Source organism: Osmerus eperlanus, chromosome 18 (assembly GCF_963692335.1).
Source record: "Osmerus eperlanus chromosome 18, fOsmEpe2.1, whole genome shotgun sequence".
NCBI classification, from domain to species: domain Eukaryota; kingdom Metazoa; phylum Chordata; class Actinopteri; order Osmeriformes; family Osmeridae; genus Osmerus; species Osmerus eperlanus.
In genome coordinates, this window is record NC_085035.1 from 7,221,434 (window position 1) to 7,238,550 (window position 17,117).

The 17,117-nt window shown below is 41.7% G+C and overlaps 1 protein-coding gene across 2 annotated transcripts in view; it reads right to left on the reverse strand.

The window, feature by feature from the left end:
• Nucleotides 1-2,274: 2,274 nt before the first annotated feature.
• The window catches only part of ca9 (carbonic anhydrase IX), a 43,560-nt gene continuing 28,717 nt past the window's right edge, over nucleotides 2,275-17,117 (reverse strand). Inside the window, exons 9-11 of one of the 2 annotated variants that reach the window (XM_062484612.1) lie at nucleotides 3,411-3,425; nucleotides 3,156-3,249; nucleotides 2,275-2,839 (exon numbers count right to left, since the gene is read on the reverse strand). In XM_062484612.1, the coding sequence (XP_062340596.1) occupies nucleotides 2,779-2,839; nucleotides 3,156-3,249; nucleotides 3,411-3,425 (170 nt within the window). In that variant the 3' untranslated portion in view covers nucleotides 2,275-2,778. The remainder of the gene's footprint in view (nucleotides 2,840-3,155; nucleotides 3,250-3,410; nucleotides 3,426-17,117) is intronic. The other variant, XM_062484613.1, reaches the window with a different exon arrangement.

Sequence of the window (17,117 nt, forward strand, 5' to 3'; positions counted from 1 at the left end):
CGGACTTTGTTGGCTGGTAGGACTCCAGAGGCAGCTGATGTGTACCGGCAGGCCAAGCGGAATGCGGCTTTGGTGGTCGCGGAGGCAAAAACCCGGGCGTGGGAAGAGTTCGGCGAGGCCATGGAGAATGACTTCCGAACGGCTTCGAAAAGGTTCTGGACCACCATCCGGCGACTCAGGAGGGGGAAGCAGTGCACTGTCAACGCTGTATATGGTGGGGATGGTGCGCTGCTGACCTCGATGGGGGACGTCCTGGATCGGTGGAAGGAATACTTTGAAGACCTCCTTAATCCCACCAACACGCGTTCCGACGTGGAGGCAGAGTCTGGGGACATTGGGGGGGGCCCTTCTATCTCTGGGGCTGAGGTCGCCGAGGTGGTTGAAAAGCTCCGCGGTGGCAGGGCCGCCCGGAGTTCCTTAAGGCTCTGGATGTTGTAGGGCTGTCTTGGTTGACACGACTCTGCAACATCGCGTGGAAATCGGGGACAGTGCCTCTGGACTGGCAGACCGGGGTGGTGGTTCCCCTCTTTAAAAAGGGGGACCAGAGGGTGTGCTCCAACTTTAGGGGGATCACACTCTTCAGCCTCCCTGGGAAAGTCTATTCAGGGGTTCTGGAGAGGAGGGTCCGTCGGATTGTCGAACCTCCGATTCAGGAGGTTCAATGTGGTTTTCGTCCTGGCCGTGGAACTGTGGACCAGCTCTATACCCTCGGCAGGGTTCTGGAGGGTGCATGGGAGTTCGCCCAACCAGTCTACACATGTTTTGTGGATTTGGAAAAGGCGCTCGACCGTGTCCCTCGGGGGCTCATGTGGGGGGTGCTCCGGGAGTACGGGGTACCAGACTCCCTGATCGGGGCTGTTCGGTCCCTGTACGACCGGTGCCAGAGTTTGGTCCGCATTGCCGGTAGTAAGTCAAACTTATTCCCGGTGAGGGTTGGACTCCGCCAGGGCTGCCCTTTGTCACCGATTCTGTTCATAACTTATATGGACAGAATTTCTAGGCGCAGCCAGGGCGTTGAGGGGGTCCGTTTGGTGACCTCAGGATCGGGTCGCTGCTTTTTGCAGATGATGTGGTCCTGTTGGCTTCATCGGGCCGTGACCTTCAGCTCTCACTGGAGCGGTTCGCAACCTAATGCGAAGCGGCTGGGATGGGAATCAGCACCTCCAAATCTGAGGCCATGGTTATCGACCGGAAAAGGGTGGAGTGCAATCTCCGGGTCGGGGAGGAGATCTTGTCCCAAGCGGAGGAGTTCAAGTATCTCGGGGTCTTGTTCACGAGTGAAGGAAGGATGGAGCGTGAGATCGACAGGCGGATCGGTGCGGCGTCCGCAGTGATGCGGGCTCTGCATCGGTCCGTCGTGGTGAAGAAGGAGCTGAGTCGAAAGGCGAAGCTCTCTATTTACCAGTCGATCTACGTTCCTACCCTCACCTATGGTCACGAACTGTGGGTAGTGACCAAAAGAACGAGATTGCGAATACAAGCGGCCGAAATTAGTTTTGTCCGCAGGGTGTCCGGGCTCTCCCTTAGAGATAGGGTGAGAAGCTCGGTCATCCGGTAGGGGCTCAGAGTAGAACCGCTGCTCCTCCGCGTCGAGAGGGGCCAGTTGAGGTGGCTCGGGCATATGATAAGGATGCCTCCTGGACGCCTTCCTGGTGAGGTGTTCTGGGCACGTCCCACTGGGAAGAGGCCCCGGGGAAGACCCAGGACACGCTGGAGGGATGTCTCTCGGTTGGCCTGGGAATGCCTCGGGGTCCCCCAGGAAGAGCTGGTGGAAGTGGCCGGGGAGAGGGAAGTCTGGGCCTCCCTGCTTAGGTTGCTGCCCCCGCGACCCGACTCCCGGATAAGCGGAAGATGATGGATGAATGGATGGATAATTTGCACAAAAACCTTAATATATTAAAAAGTATAAAAGTGAGAAATGAGAAAAGTCATAGCACACATCTCCTGAAGGAGCTAAACGTTTTGATTGCAAAATTGTAGGAATCGTGAAAGTATGCAGGACTAGTTAAAGAACTAAGAAGTTGGAATAATAATAATAAAGAGAAACAGGAAAACAATCACAATAATAAATATATATGTGAGAGAACAAAGGTTGTGCCCTTGCCAAAGGCAAAGCACACCCAATAAGAAAAGGTAGAAACACTTAAGTGGCTTCGCCCCTTCGCGGCTTGGCCACCAATAATATATACGTGAGAGAACAATGGTTGTGCTCGCCAAAGGCGTGAGCACACCCAAATAGAGACTGATTGCACCCAGAAAGATCTGCAACGTGACACATTTATTGAACATTTCAAAGTTATATTTTGCTTCAAAATACAGTTGTGTAAAGCCTAGTTAGAAAGTAACTATAAACTACAAAATGTTATTTTTGAGGATAATGATTACAAAAACATAACATGCAACCAAATTCCAATGCAATTCAACACTTTCTCCTGCACGTATCCAACTATATGGAACAAATGGATTTCTTGAGTACTCGGACTCAATGATCAAAAATGTGGAAAAAAGGTTGCATCAAAATGTCCTGTACATCCAATTGGCTGCAGATACTGCTGTTTCATTCAAATCAAATACATTTTGCCACCGTCTCACCACCATAAATTGTACAGACTGTTATATAATCTATATATAAAATGTTTATTTGGAACTGCTGCATTTTATCTGCATATTTCACATACAATGGTTAATGTCAGTGACAAATGGGACTATATAACAGACTTTGCGTCTGTATCTGTAAAAAGAAAAATCAAAAACAAATGTGACTGTTGAATCCTCTACCTATACCTCTTCTTTCGTCGCTGGCTTATAAATAACGTTATGTTTGGAATCCTTTTTAACACTGCAAAGAGAAAAGATATGGAAAATTAACTTGTGTATATGCAGCTTATAGTATGAAATGCATTCTGTATGAGTAAGTGACAGAACATTTGCTGAAATTTATCACATACATCATGTTGCATCACAGCAATAGATGAATTATAGATATTAGGGGACAGTGTCACCCAACAACTTAATCTACAAACAGAGGACATTTGGTAATTTAGTAAAATGCTGCTTCTCACAGTAATGTTTCTATTAGTGAGAGAGTGAATACAAAGTACCCATGTGGTTTTATGGTATGACAGCCAGTCTTTGACAATCTTCCTGTGACTTACTCTGAGTATTCTTTACGCTGTTGGTATGCATAGGCTGTGAATAACAGCAAGGTTGTTCCAAAAAGGGCTCCAAAAGCAATGGCAAGAATATCACCTAAAAAAGGAGAGAGTCTAAATGCTTGTATTTTCAAAGTTGCATTTACATGTGGTTTGGCGTCATGTGTTGTGGTACAAATTGTTAGATTGATTAAGCTGGTGGTAATAGATATGAAAAACACACATACTATAAACAATGAGATCTGTTAAAATGCTTACCTTTTGACAGCCCTTCTATGGAACATGAAAAGCAAACAAAAATGTTAGATAATTGACCTTACCCCAACAGCAAAACAACCACACACACAAAACCAAATCCCCTTTGCTTTATAAACAAATGTATGAAGCATGGACCGCAAGTCATTGTTTAACTTTAGATACAGTATGTTGGACAATCTACATCAAAGCACAAACCATCAGTTGGTTAGTGGTAATTGTGTACATATCAAATAAAAGCACTGATGTGAACACAGTTTTCTGTTAGGCCAATGAAAAGTCAAGATGAAGAACACACACATACCCCAATTAATTGTACGGCAAAGGGGCACATTAAATTGCAATACTATATAATAATAATATGGGAATAGGACTACCATGTGGCACCTTCCCTTGTAAAAACAACCGCCTGTTATACTTTTGATCCCTTCAAATGTGTTTCGAAAGGGATGTTTTTATGTGGCTCATCGAAGTTTCATAGGAGCTTCTCATGTGTTTCTTTAAGAACTTTTTTTGAGGAGTTTATATAAGTAACTTGACGGGGGGTTTGTAAAACCATGTGCTCGGTTTTTGGTAAAGTTTATTCATTACTGTATGCTAATGTCAAATTTGAAGCACTAATTCACCCATTTCACTTGTTTAACAACACCTGTCAGTTCCTGCTTGTAGAGATCTACTGGGACACACTCAGTGAGACCAGCACCAATGACGCAAAACATTAAAACCTGTATTTCTAGAGGACCAAAAGAGTCCTCAAAGCTCAGAGTTTCTCAGAGCACATGCCATCAGATGTATAAAGTTAAAAGATAAGACGTGTTTGCACTGGTTCTACCAATGTATACATTTGGTGCTCAAAAGTGAAAGAGAATATATTTTACTATTTACATCACAAGTATTTACATCAGCAACACAGGGCAGAGGTTCACCTAAACTAATGTAAGCACTGCTTGATAAGTCTCTTAACAAACATTCATAACACATTTACATGTGCAAGTATAAAATACCTTCACAACTATCTTTATCATAATAAAATACATACAGTAACTACTTTCTAGCCTGTCTCACCTGGATGTAATGTAAAGGTATACCAAAGAGTACTTGTAAGGTTAAAATGATAAACACATTTGCTGAAGAATATTTATTATGCCCAATGCAGAAGGAGATGTCTTACAGACAGTGATAAACTAAAACATCCTGCTTAGTGTGACTTAGTGGATAAAAATAAATTGTGTTTGGAGCATCCGCTGGTCAAAAAGTGATACTCTGATTCAATCACAAGTTCATATGAAGACACACGCGCAAGCTTGGTAAAGGGTTTTGCACACTGGACGCGACACGAATAAACGGCACGAAAATGTATGGTAACCCTTCCTTTTACAGTCCCTTAAGTACTAGGTATTTACATAAAAGTAAAGGGTATGTTATGTGTTTTATTGGGTATTGCCGATTGGTACCAAGTTGGTAAATACCTAGATAATTCGAAGTATTTACCCATTAACTAAATACTAACGTGCTGGTCATTACTGGGTATGTTTTCTGTATTATTGGGTATTAACGATTGGTACCAAGGTGGTAAATACCTAGATAATTCGAAGTATTTACCCATTAACTAAATACTAAAGTGCTGGTAATTACTGGGTAATTTTCACTGGTCCTAAAGACAGAAGACAAAACTTAGTATTTAACTGGAAACTTGGAACTGGAAATAAATATTACTATTTAAATACCGCTGGTAGTAAGTTGGTAACTACGTGAGATATATATGGTAAATTATAATGTGTTATTGGGTAAATACCACTGCTACTAAGTAGGCCAAGCTCCAGCAGAATTACGAACAAAATACTCTACTATTACCCTGCAGTTACCTAAGGTTTATGTCGGTAACAGTCCACGTCTAATGAGAATATAAGATAGTACTTTACAATAAAATACCTTTTCAGATACATTTATCGATGATGGCCTCATTTACTTGGCTGGTATAGGCTACCTACCTCCGCGGGAAGAGTTTTCCTCTACTGTCATGGTAAATCTTCTTGGATACTGGGTATGTTCTTGCACATGTTTGGACTATTTACTCAGTAAGTAATCTGAAACTGGACTGTAAAAGGAAGCCGTGTTTGTTTCCATGGTGTTACCAGGCTCTTACCATACCCTTTGTAAGCGAATACCACTTTGTCAACGTTACCCTTAGTATGAACTTGTACTATACGTTCCAAGGCGATACCAGGTAAAACATGGCTATTTACTCAGTAAGTAATCTGAAACTGGACTGTAAAAGGAAGCCTGTAAAAATGAAAATAACCTTTTTATGTCGCCTCTTTACCTCGATGTTGGTCCAAACTTCTCATATGCTCTCTCTCTTTTGCTCCGTGGGGCCGAAAATCAAGATGTTTCACTTAGCGCTCCCCCTAGAGGCCTGGTCAACTTCCGTTGTGAAAACTGGATGCAGCGTTTTTTGTTTGCGTGCTTTCGTTTTTGCAACGCGTTTATGTATTTGCAGCGTTTTTTGTTTGCGTGCTTTCGTTTTTGCAACGCGTTTATGTATTTGCAGCGTTTTTGTTTTGCGTGCTTTCGTTTTTGCAACGCGTTTATGTATTTGGTTGTGTTGTGTGTATTTGCAGCGCGTTTGCTGAATGCTGCGCATGTGTTGTTAAATTCATGAAATTGTTTTCTTAATTTGCTTGTGTTTTGTCTATTTGCATGTGTTTTCTTAATTTGCAGCGCGTTTGCACATGTCGGCCACCATAGGTATTTGCTTACAAAGGGTATGGTAAGAGCCTGGTAACCAGGGCCGCGTTTGTGCAATGGGCAGGAGGGGCTGCCCTGGCCACTAGGGGGCCCCGGCACGGGAGATAAAAAAAAAAATAATAATAATAAATATAGCTGCAAGCAGCAATGGTGGATTCCTCCAAAACATTGCGAACCATTGAAAAATGCAGCAAAATGCATCAGGGGTGCGTGTTACAATGTATTACAATCAGTGGCGATTTCTTTAAGACTGCAAGGGAAGCTCAGCGTCCCCTAAAATTTCCCAAAATTAATGGTCAAATATTTACTATTGTGTTAACATTTTAAATGCATTAGAACACGTTCATATCGAAGACGAGTTCTTTCAGAATCAGCTACATATATTAGCAGGTCGACTGACTGATTTCCTTCTCATACATTCCCGTAGCGCAGGGGTGGGGAACCTTTTTTCTGCCAAGGGCCATTTGGATATTTATAAAATCATTCGGGGGCCGTACAGAATTATCAACTTAAAAATGTGCCATATTTGGTCAAACATTTAATTAACTCACCCCTAATGTGATGGCTGGAACTGCTTCTCTTTGGTGGGGTTTGTGATGTTAGCTGGCACGGATGCAGCCTGCTTTGACTAGGGGTGCATCGAACATTTCTTGGGGGGTCTCATGATTACGGAAAGGGATCGTATTATTTTTTATATTGCTACCATTTTTGAGACTGCTTATCGATCTGAGTGTTAATCAGGCGCGGAGACATATGTAGTAAACATTGGAGGCTTAGCTCAAACCAACAATGTATTCTGGGTTTGATTTGCTGGAATGGAATTCCTCACTTAATTCCACACAAAATGTTTTGGTACATTGGTACGCAACGCTGCACGCCTCCACGGTCCTCTTCCACATATTAAAATAGTGCTGCTGCCAACGAATAAAGCACCTAATAATATGGTTCCTGCAGTGCCACGGCGGGCCGCACCAAATGATTTTGCGGGCCGCATACGGCCCGCGGGCCGGATGTTCCCCACCCCTGCCGTAGTGTCACGGTGCATTTCCCTGTTGAAGCTCAGTTTCCATGGACTTCAATGGGGCTGCTTTTAACAGTTTTTTTCAGTGCTTCTAAACTATACGGTCATTGGATGAATGCTGAGATTATGTCCCGCCTCGGACGCTCAGCGTCTCTGGGGGTGAATGGAGGAGTGGGCTGGCCTGGACGCTGGGCTTCCGCGTGATGATTGGAGGGTCTGTCGAAAGACTGCATCTCCTTTTGATTGACAGTAATTTTGTACTACAAAAAGTCACCGAAGCTATTCAAGCTCAGTCCTATCGCGGATTTTGCAACTGTAGTTGAAAGACAAACTGCAGCAACCTATTTCTTGGTATTTGCTTGGCGAAATTGCTAACCAATTTCCATCATACATTTCATACAATTATACACCACGTTCCTTGTTTCAGTGTAACCTAATTTCCACATTTCCTCCTTGATTAATATTGTTTTGTTAGATCGTTCGTTCATTCATTCAGTAGGCTAGGCTAGTGTCATAGGGGTGAACTAGCCAGTGAACTAGCCAGATAAAAAATAAAAAAATTAGGATGTAGACCGAAAATGAGCTTCCCCTCTTTGAAAGACCAGCAGCCGCCACTGATTACAATGCATCACATACTGATATTTTTGTCTGTCATAATTTAATTACGAATCCCTCTCTCTCTCTCTAATATATATTGCCAAAAATCATAGTAATAATAATATATATATTTAAAAATATTTTGCGTGGGGGGTGGGGGGGGGCCTCGGGGAGGCTTCTGCCCCGGGCCCCAGATGACCTTAACCTGGCCCTGCTGGTAACACCATGGAAACAAACACGGCTTCCTTTTACAGTCCAGTTTCAGATTACTTACTCAGTAAATAGCCATGTTTTACCTGGTATCGCCTTGGAACGTTTAGTACAAGTTCATACTAAGGGTAACGTTGACAAAGTGGTATTCGCTTACAAAGGGTATGGTAAGAGCCTGATAACACCATGGAAACAAACACGGCTTCCTTTTACAGTCCAGTTTCAGATTACTTACTGAGTAAATAGCCATGTTTTACCTGGTATCGCCTGGGAACGTATAGTACAAGTTCACACTAAGGGTAACGTTGACAAAGTGGTGGCTTACAAAGGGTATGGTAAGAGCCTGGTAACACCATGGAAACAAACACGGCTTCCTTTTACAGTCCAGTTTCAGATTACTTACTGAGTAAATAGCCATGTTTTACCTGGTATTGCCTTGGAACGTATAGTACAAGTTCATACCAAGGGTAACGTTGACAAAGTGGTATTCGCTTACAAAGGGTATGGTAAGAGCCTGGTAACACCATGGAAACAAACACGGCTTCCTTTTACAGTCCAGTTTCAGATTACTTACTGAGTAAATAGTCCAAACATGCGCAAGAACATACCCAGTATCCAAGAAGATTTACAATGACAGTAGAGGAAATCTCTTCCCGCGGAGGTAGGTAGCCTATACCAGCCAAGTAAATGAGGCCATCATCGATAAAGGTATTTTATTGTAAAGTACTATCTTATATTCTCATTAGACGTGGACTGTTACCGACATAAACCTTAGGTAACTGCAGGGTAATAGTAGAGTATTTTGTTCGTAATTCTGCTGGAGCTTGGCCGTCTTTACCTACTTAGTAGCAGTGGTATTTACCCAATAACACATTATAATTTACCATATATATCTCCCGTAGTTACCAACTTACTACCAGCGGTATTTAAATAGTAATATTTAGTTTCCAGGTAAATACTAAGTTTTGTCTTCTGTCTTTACCTAATTAGGACCAGTGAAAATTACCCAGTTATAACCAGCACGTTAGTATTTAGTTAATGGGTAAATACTTCGATTTATCGAGGTATTTACCGCCTTGGTACCAATCGGTAATACCCAATAATACAGAAAACATACCCAGTAATGACCAGCACGTTAGTATTTAGTTAATGGGTAAATACTTCGAATTATCTAGGTACCAATCGGTAATACTGTAACGGCGAGAGGTGGTGGACTCAAAAGCACGACTCAGAATATTCACAAAAAGGGTTTCTTTACTGGATACTGAAGGCAGAGACTGACATGAGGTACAAAGACAAACTAGCAAAGAGAGATAGAAACAAAGGGGCTAAATACACTGGGGCTAGATTGAAAACAGGTGCTGTCAATCAGGGCTGGGGAGGTAAATCACAGGCAGGGTAGGGGACACTGAAATGAGAGGAGAGGTGAGTACACAAAAAACAAAAGATATGACCTAGGGAGTAGGGCGGGATGTGACAAATACCCAATAAAACACATAACATACCCTTTACTTTCTATGTAAATACCTAGTAGGCCTACTTAAGGGACTGTAAAAGGAAGGGTTACCAAATGTATGACGTGCCTTATCATGCACATCAAGCGCGACGTGATTTTGCGAATGAATTATTAAAGTTAAAATAATAATGGAACAAAAATGTACTCAACATCAAGCGATGATTAGCTGGTGCTTCTTTTGATTAATAATAAAAAAAGAAAACGAAATATCTGGGTACACCCATTATTAACACGGAGAAGAGCACTTGGGGAGTTCCACTGCCTGGTTCAGGAGCTAAAACTGTACCACAGCATACTTCAGGATGTCCGACGGAAAATGTGAAACACTGCTGCAACAGCTGGCACCAAGCTTGAAGAAGCAGACGAAAGCCAATTCACCCAGAGCAGCGGCTAGTCGTAAGTCTGAGGTAAGATGATCTTTTTTTCTATTTAATTTCAGGAAAGTCCCGTTTGTGAGTAAACAGTTGTAGCTGTGCGTAATGCGCATTTGGTCCATCCCATTCATCCAATAGTTGGGTAACCTGTAGCTCAGTAAAAAATAATTCAAAACGTCTGATCTCTCGTCTTGAGTTAACATATGCACCCATCAGACACTTTGCTTGGTCAATAAACACCCATTTCTGTTGTATAGTCATTTTGTGCGCTCTGAAGAAGGCAGCAAACTGCAGCATGATGATTTTCATTTAGTTTGAAGTCAAGTATTTAGCAATTCAGAAAATGAAATACTTTTTTAAATGTCTTTGCACATTTCTAAGCACTGGTGATAGTTACACCACAATTGCAGCATGTTTTCGTTTAGGTAGCTCAACAGTGGCACAAATAGTGAGGGGAACCTGCAATGCCATCTGGGAAGTCCTGAAAGAAGACTACATGCCATGTCCAAATAAGGGTCTGTGGATGAATACTGTGAGGAGATTTGAAGAGCGATGGAACTTTCCACATTGCATAGGTGCACTGGATGTGATCCAGGCACCTCCCAACTCAGGATCACAATTCCATAATTATAAGGGCACCTTCTCAGTAGTCTTGCTTGCCCTGGTAGATGCAGACTACCGATTTCTGGCTGTTGATGTTGGATGTTTTGAGGCATCTTTGCCAACTCTCAACTTGGCAAAGCCCTCCAGGCAGGTGACCTTGATGTCCCCCCACCAGCTCTCTTTCCTTCTGCACCAGAGTTGGGACATGTGCCATATGTGGTTGTGGCTGACGAGGCGTTCCCAATGAAGCCCTACCTCCTCCGGCCTTATCCAGGGTGACACTTCAAGAGGACATGAGAGTCTTCAATTACCGGCTCTCAAGAGCATGCCGTATAGTGGAGAACTGTTTTGGCATCCTCATGCAACGCTGGAGGGTCTACTGTCGAAGACTGCAAGTGTGCCCTGATGCAGTAGACAGTATCGTGAAGGCAACATACTCTCCAACTATCTGCGTTCTGCTGAGGACGGTCAAAATCCAGACAATGGGGAGCCAGCTGAAGACGATGGTGGACAGAGCATCCTAGGTCCAATCAGGAACCTGCGGGGAAACAGGGCATCGGCAGAAGCCCTGAGAGCGCGGGAAACCCTCCGCAACTACTTCAGCTCACCAGACGGACAAGTGCCTTGGCAATATGCCCATGTACACCGTGGTTCTGCTGCGTAAAGAAAATTATATCTGTCCTGATCAGTTCCTTTATTTTATCTTTATAAAAACTTTATTTTTATTTTAATTTTTTATCCCAGTAGAGCATACAAATCAAAACCTTATGTTAAACATTTCTCTGATAAATAGCCTATGTAGACTTTTAAATGTTAACTGCTTTTTGTACAAGCCATGTTTCTTGAACTTGCCTTACCACATGTTTTGCAGCCAATGCAAACCAATTTATTGTTACAATAATATTTGATTGAACAAATTCAACAATAACATTAATATAACTTAAAAAATAAATATCAAAAATATAGCAGCACCATTACAAGGAAGTAAAATGTGTGTATGGCTGAGAATAAACAGCTCCAAACTCTGCCTCATGACACACCTCCTGCATCTTGAACCTAACCAGGATTGCCTTATTGCGGACAGACACCTCAATGCAGGGGCTAAGCTTAAAAGAACCTGAGTGACCCCATCTCTCTCTAGTGCTCTCTCTCTTTCTCTCTCAAATTGTCTGGCTTCCGTCTTCTTCAGGTAATCCTGCAGCATGCTGTCACTACTCTTCCTCTTTGCTTTGGCTGGCCTGGGACCTACAGCACTACTCTCTCGATCACTTTCTTCTTGGTCACACACCTGCTCTGCTGGCCCTGCATTCTCTTCCTCAGCATCTAGATTTCTCTGGGTACTATTCAGATAATGACAAGAGTATAGGAGTCATTCTTAAATATAATATTCAGGCCCTGTGTAGATACAAAAAAAAAATCCGAATTGAGCCTACCTCCTAAATGAAGTGGACTTGTCTAGGAAAGACTTTGCCTCCATATACTTCCATCCTTTTCTTCTGTCTGTTACCTGCCTGGCCACTCTTCACATCTCCCTCTTCTTTCTCCCATAAGTGTCCCTCAAATTTTTCCACCACTTTTTTATTTCTTCAACTATAAAGTAGTAAAGTAGTAGTTAGGCTGTAATGGTTAAACACAGTGTATGGGCTAAGTCTACACTTAAAGCCCAGAGGGGTTGTTGACTGAGCACTTAATTGACGCGCTTGTTAGATGTAAAATAACGTTCCAACCTTGCGTTCTTGGTTAGGCAAACTTTATTACTCACGGTAAAATCCAATCCATAAACATGTCCATACATCCAAACTCACATCTAATTTACATGTAACAGACCTTTGTTATACAAATGAAGCGGTCAAAAAGCTATATGCGCTCTCCCTCCGTCAAGCAACACCTGACACCTGCAAGAATGTTCACACCTTTATTGTGTAAGCCCAATTAAGGTGGAGCGCCATCTAGTGTCCCAAACAACATTAAAACATGAACCGAAATGGCTCCTACACACAGTAAACAACACCAACCTGACTACACTCAGTCAAATAATAGGGATTAAAGAGCACAATACAGCTCATTGTATAATAGATAATTTGTTTGGAAACGTTATCAAGCAAGATTTAATTTCTTCTCAGAATCTGAAAATAATTTCCCAACGCCCTTTTTTGTAATGAAGAAAAATATGGTTATAGTTAGCTAGAGCTAGCTATAACATTAGCTACTGTAGCGTAGTAAAAGTTTAAACAAATACTTTTACATTTGAAGATTGATATACACACACCATCGACACATTGAATCTCCTGTGTTATTCCTCTCCATATGTTGTCTTTATAATCGTTGTCCTTGTAGTTTTTTTCTCTTATCTTATCGTATAGTACCGGGTGCTGAGAAACAAAAACAATCATCCGATCCGCCATGTTGAATGTTTTGACTATGTGACGTGATCAACAATCATAAAAGTAGTAGTCATGATTACTCAGAACTATCTCCCCTCCTCTCCTCCTTTGATTGGTCAGATGTGAACATGTTGACGCGATACTTCAGAAAAATCGACCTTGGTTTGAAAAAATAAATGCCGCAAAATCGCTCAGAGAAATAACGTCTCTAGTGTGCAAGCTTGAATTGACTAGATACAGGTTCGAAAATTATTATTAATTTGCGAATTAATCTCACACAAAAAACGCGTCCAGTGTGCAAAGACCTTAAGACGCACACATAACAAGCTTTTTTGAAAATCCACACTCTTGGTTTTTAGCATAGGCCCTTGTGGACCTTGGTGTAATTGCATTTCCGAAATGCAATGGTAAAAAGTTCTAAAAATCCTGAAACATTGATAGTATAGGCCATGAGTACCTACCATACCACAAATGGCCCACCATTGTCCATGGTGCTACAGGCCACGCCCCCATTGTCCATTTTCAAAATGATGGCATTTCCACCCCATCAGTCTAAAATGTCTAAAACATGCTATACATGCCTTATTTCTGAAGAACAGAACAGCCATTGGTGACCCATACAGTCCGCCCAGTACGGTGAATCTTTTGAAAAACTTAAAATATCTCTTATGACTCCAATTTACTTAAAAATATATATGTATGTGTGGGTCACATATGTACAGTCGTGACCATAAGTGTTGGCAATGACAAATGTTGTTTTCTGCAAAGGTTTGCTGGTTCAGTATTTGAGGAAAATGTTTTAACATGTTTCTATAGAATACAATAAGGCACCTTTCATATTTTTTTAAGCTTTTTGTGGGCAAAACTTTTCAATATGTGCAAATCTTTTACAGCAGTCAATCTGCTCTTAAAATCCAATCCGAATGATAGAGTAATTTCACCTGGCTAGAACTAGTTCACACTTTCCCCTGTGCAGATATGACTTACTGAAATTATGTTAGCAGTCATTTTATTCCAAGGCCCAGCAAGCTTTGCAAAAACTAAATGTATGTCGCTCCCAATACTTTTGGCCACGGATGTAGTTATGCTAGTTTGAGACCACAATAGCTATGGAAATAAGAGTGAATGCAATTAGGAGGGCGGCTTTGTCCACATTCAATTTTTCTTGTTTTGTTTGAAATTGTACCTGAATATAAGTACCTAGGTACAATTATTAGCAACAAGCTGACGTGGAACTCCAACACTGGTGTCAGATTTGCAAAAGCCCAGCAACGGCTGTATTTTTTAAGGAAATTATGAAGTTTTAACATGAATAGTGCAATGCTGAGATTGTTTTACAAAAGTTTTGTAGACAGTACTTTAACTTTTTGTATTCTAATTGGACAAAGTTGTAGTCGGTAGCAAGATCACAGGTGAAACCATGAACAGTATTTCATTGCTGACTGATAAATACACTGTGAATCTGGCCCAAAAGATTGTGTCCGATTCACATCACCCCCTGTGGTCTGAGTATGAACTTTTACTTTCAGGACGCAGGTACATGATGCCACGGATGAGGACCAAGAGAGGCATCACATCCTTTGTCCCAAGAAGCATTCAGCTGCTCAATCAAATCAGACAATGTTTTTATCCATTCTGGCACTCTGCACTTTACATTGTACTGGACCTGCTGACATTCTTAACTTATTCCTGCGATGCCTTCAGTTGTATCTTTGTATTATTATTTATTTTTTCTTACATTTATTGACTTGCTCTGCTTTTTAATAATTGTGTTATGTTCACTGTACTTTCCTGTCTGCAGTGTTGAATGTATCTCTGTTTTTAAGCTCTTGGTGCAGAACAAATTCCCCTTGGGGCAATAAAGGTCAGTCATTCATTCATTAATAATTTGAATATAAATGTGTACACAACAATTCGTTCCAATCAAGTAGTCCTACTTTCTGAGAAGGCTCTTCTTCTTGATTTGCCATGCAGCTGGGGGAGGTTCTAGACCATGGGGGGCAAGCTGGGGCCAATTTAACTGTTAGAAAAGCCAGTTACATTAAACATTATTGTCATCATATCGTTTTCTTCCCAGCATTGCAGGCACTAACAGGCAAAAGCACTGGCGCCCCAGAAATGTTTTAATAGGAGTGGCGAAAAAGAGAAGCAGAAAAGTGCTTTTAGCCTACCATTATATCTAATTCACTCTCCTGTGTCTCATCTGTGTTGTATGTCTGCAAACTGCTATCGTACAGGCCTACACAGAAGTTATAAAGTCATTGGACTTGTTTGGGGAGGCGGTTGTGTTTAAGTTTCCGTTAATTTGTTACTGACAGTCTATAGTGTAAGTTACGTGGTGACGCTATTGCCTACATATGTTTCACGTTGTGTTACATCGTTTCAGTTGGCGCAGCTTCAAACTCAGAACTGTTCATGCCTACATAGCCTTGTTGTTCAACAATCGTTTTTTAAGCTCTTTTGTAGCATCTTCGGTAAGATATGTGGTTTTGAAATGTTAAAATGTCACGCAAGACAAATACCTGAACTTAAAGGCCATATGGCAGGTTTATTTTTCCAACGAATTTGCACTATTTTCTTGTTGGTAATAAACATTTAAACTTTTATCCATTGTATTTGATGTTGTTGGGTGTCACAAACGGAATATAATACGAAAAAGTAGCTACTTTTTGCAATGATTCTTCTTTCCACCACAATGCATTGCATGACGTCACGTTGGGAGACGACAGGCGAAGCCCGCTTTGAGACCATTGTTAGCCCATAGCTAGCGTGATGTCTTCTATTTCTAGATCTAGATAAGTTTACCGGTAGTACTAGTCTACTTATCTGAACTACAGCTAACGACATGATTGTCCGGGTAGGGTTGCCACCCATCCCTTAAAATACGGAATTGTCCCGTATTTGAGAATAAAATAGCGCATCCCGTTTTGAATCAATACGGAACGCGGTTTGTCCCGTATTTTCAGAGTTGTCTTCAACGCAGCATCCCATGCAAATCATCCCACCTGCATTCTGTGAAGACTGGTCCTATTCTACCCCTGGTAATACTCGCTGCCATAGTTGGTTTGATCGGTTTGTTTCAGGGTCACGGCCAATCAGAGTCAGAGGGGGGCGGGTTTCTTGGCGGAGAGTCAATTTGAAAGAATGGTGGAGGCAGCTCCAGATACCCCCCCCCCCGCGTAATAAGAAGTACACTTATAAAAGGAAGTAGGCTTGACATGCTCCAACACTGCACACTACTACTTCTGGTCCACTGATGTTATCATGTTCATGATGTTCATGGAAGATCCTTTGCAAGTCTCCTGCACTAAATATATTTTTTCCCAAGATACCTTTTTGAGTATCAAAGCACTTGTTTAATTTAAAGTTAATAAGTCTGTTAATTTAATAAGATAATAATAAATATGGTTCACATCTCACAAGTTCCTCCAAAAGCCTATTTTTTGTGGTCTCATTGTCAAACTTTGCTGGCCTATGTTTATTATCGTCATAGCTGTGTATTCAGCTATGACGATATGACCACTTGAGTTGTAATAGTCTGTTCACACTGATTTCAATAGCAGATATATTTTTTCGTTTTATAATGTCCATGTATCAATCTTAATATTTTTATGAAAACATGTTTTAAGTTGTGATTTACCACCACTGGCACGTAATCGGGCCTGTGGTCATCATCAGTGGTGTAGTGGTAAAAATAGAGGTGGGTAAACTATGAATTTTATTATTTATTTATTTACAGGGTCGTCAAGCCCCTGTAAATAATACGAGGCGCAGGGAATTTATATGTGCGTAAACGCGCATAAACGCTATTTAGAGGTGGATAAACGCAATTTCTGCAATTTAGAGGTGGATAAACGCTATTTCCGAATTTCGGGAGGTGCGTAAACGGCATTTACGTGCGTTTAGCCCCCACTACATCCCTGGTCATCATGCTCATCTTCGTTGGTCAAAGGCACAATCTTTACCCGGACAGTGCATGGAAAAGTGAAACGTAAATGTAGGCTACTTGTCCAAAGGAAATGTCAGGCCCTGAATGATCACTGTCACTAGATATAAAGAAAACGATGACTTTCACTCGGTGCTATTCACTGACAGTAAAAAAATGTGTATATGCTGTTCGTAGACTAGCTCCAGCGCTCGTTGCTGCGTTGCTAAATGATAGAAACTCACCAGGACACTTCACCAACTCTCCACTCATTCTCCTCGGACCATCCATTTAAATGGCTTTGACAGCCATCTGGTCTTGGCTATTCCTCA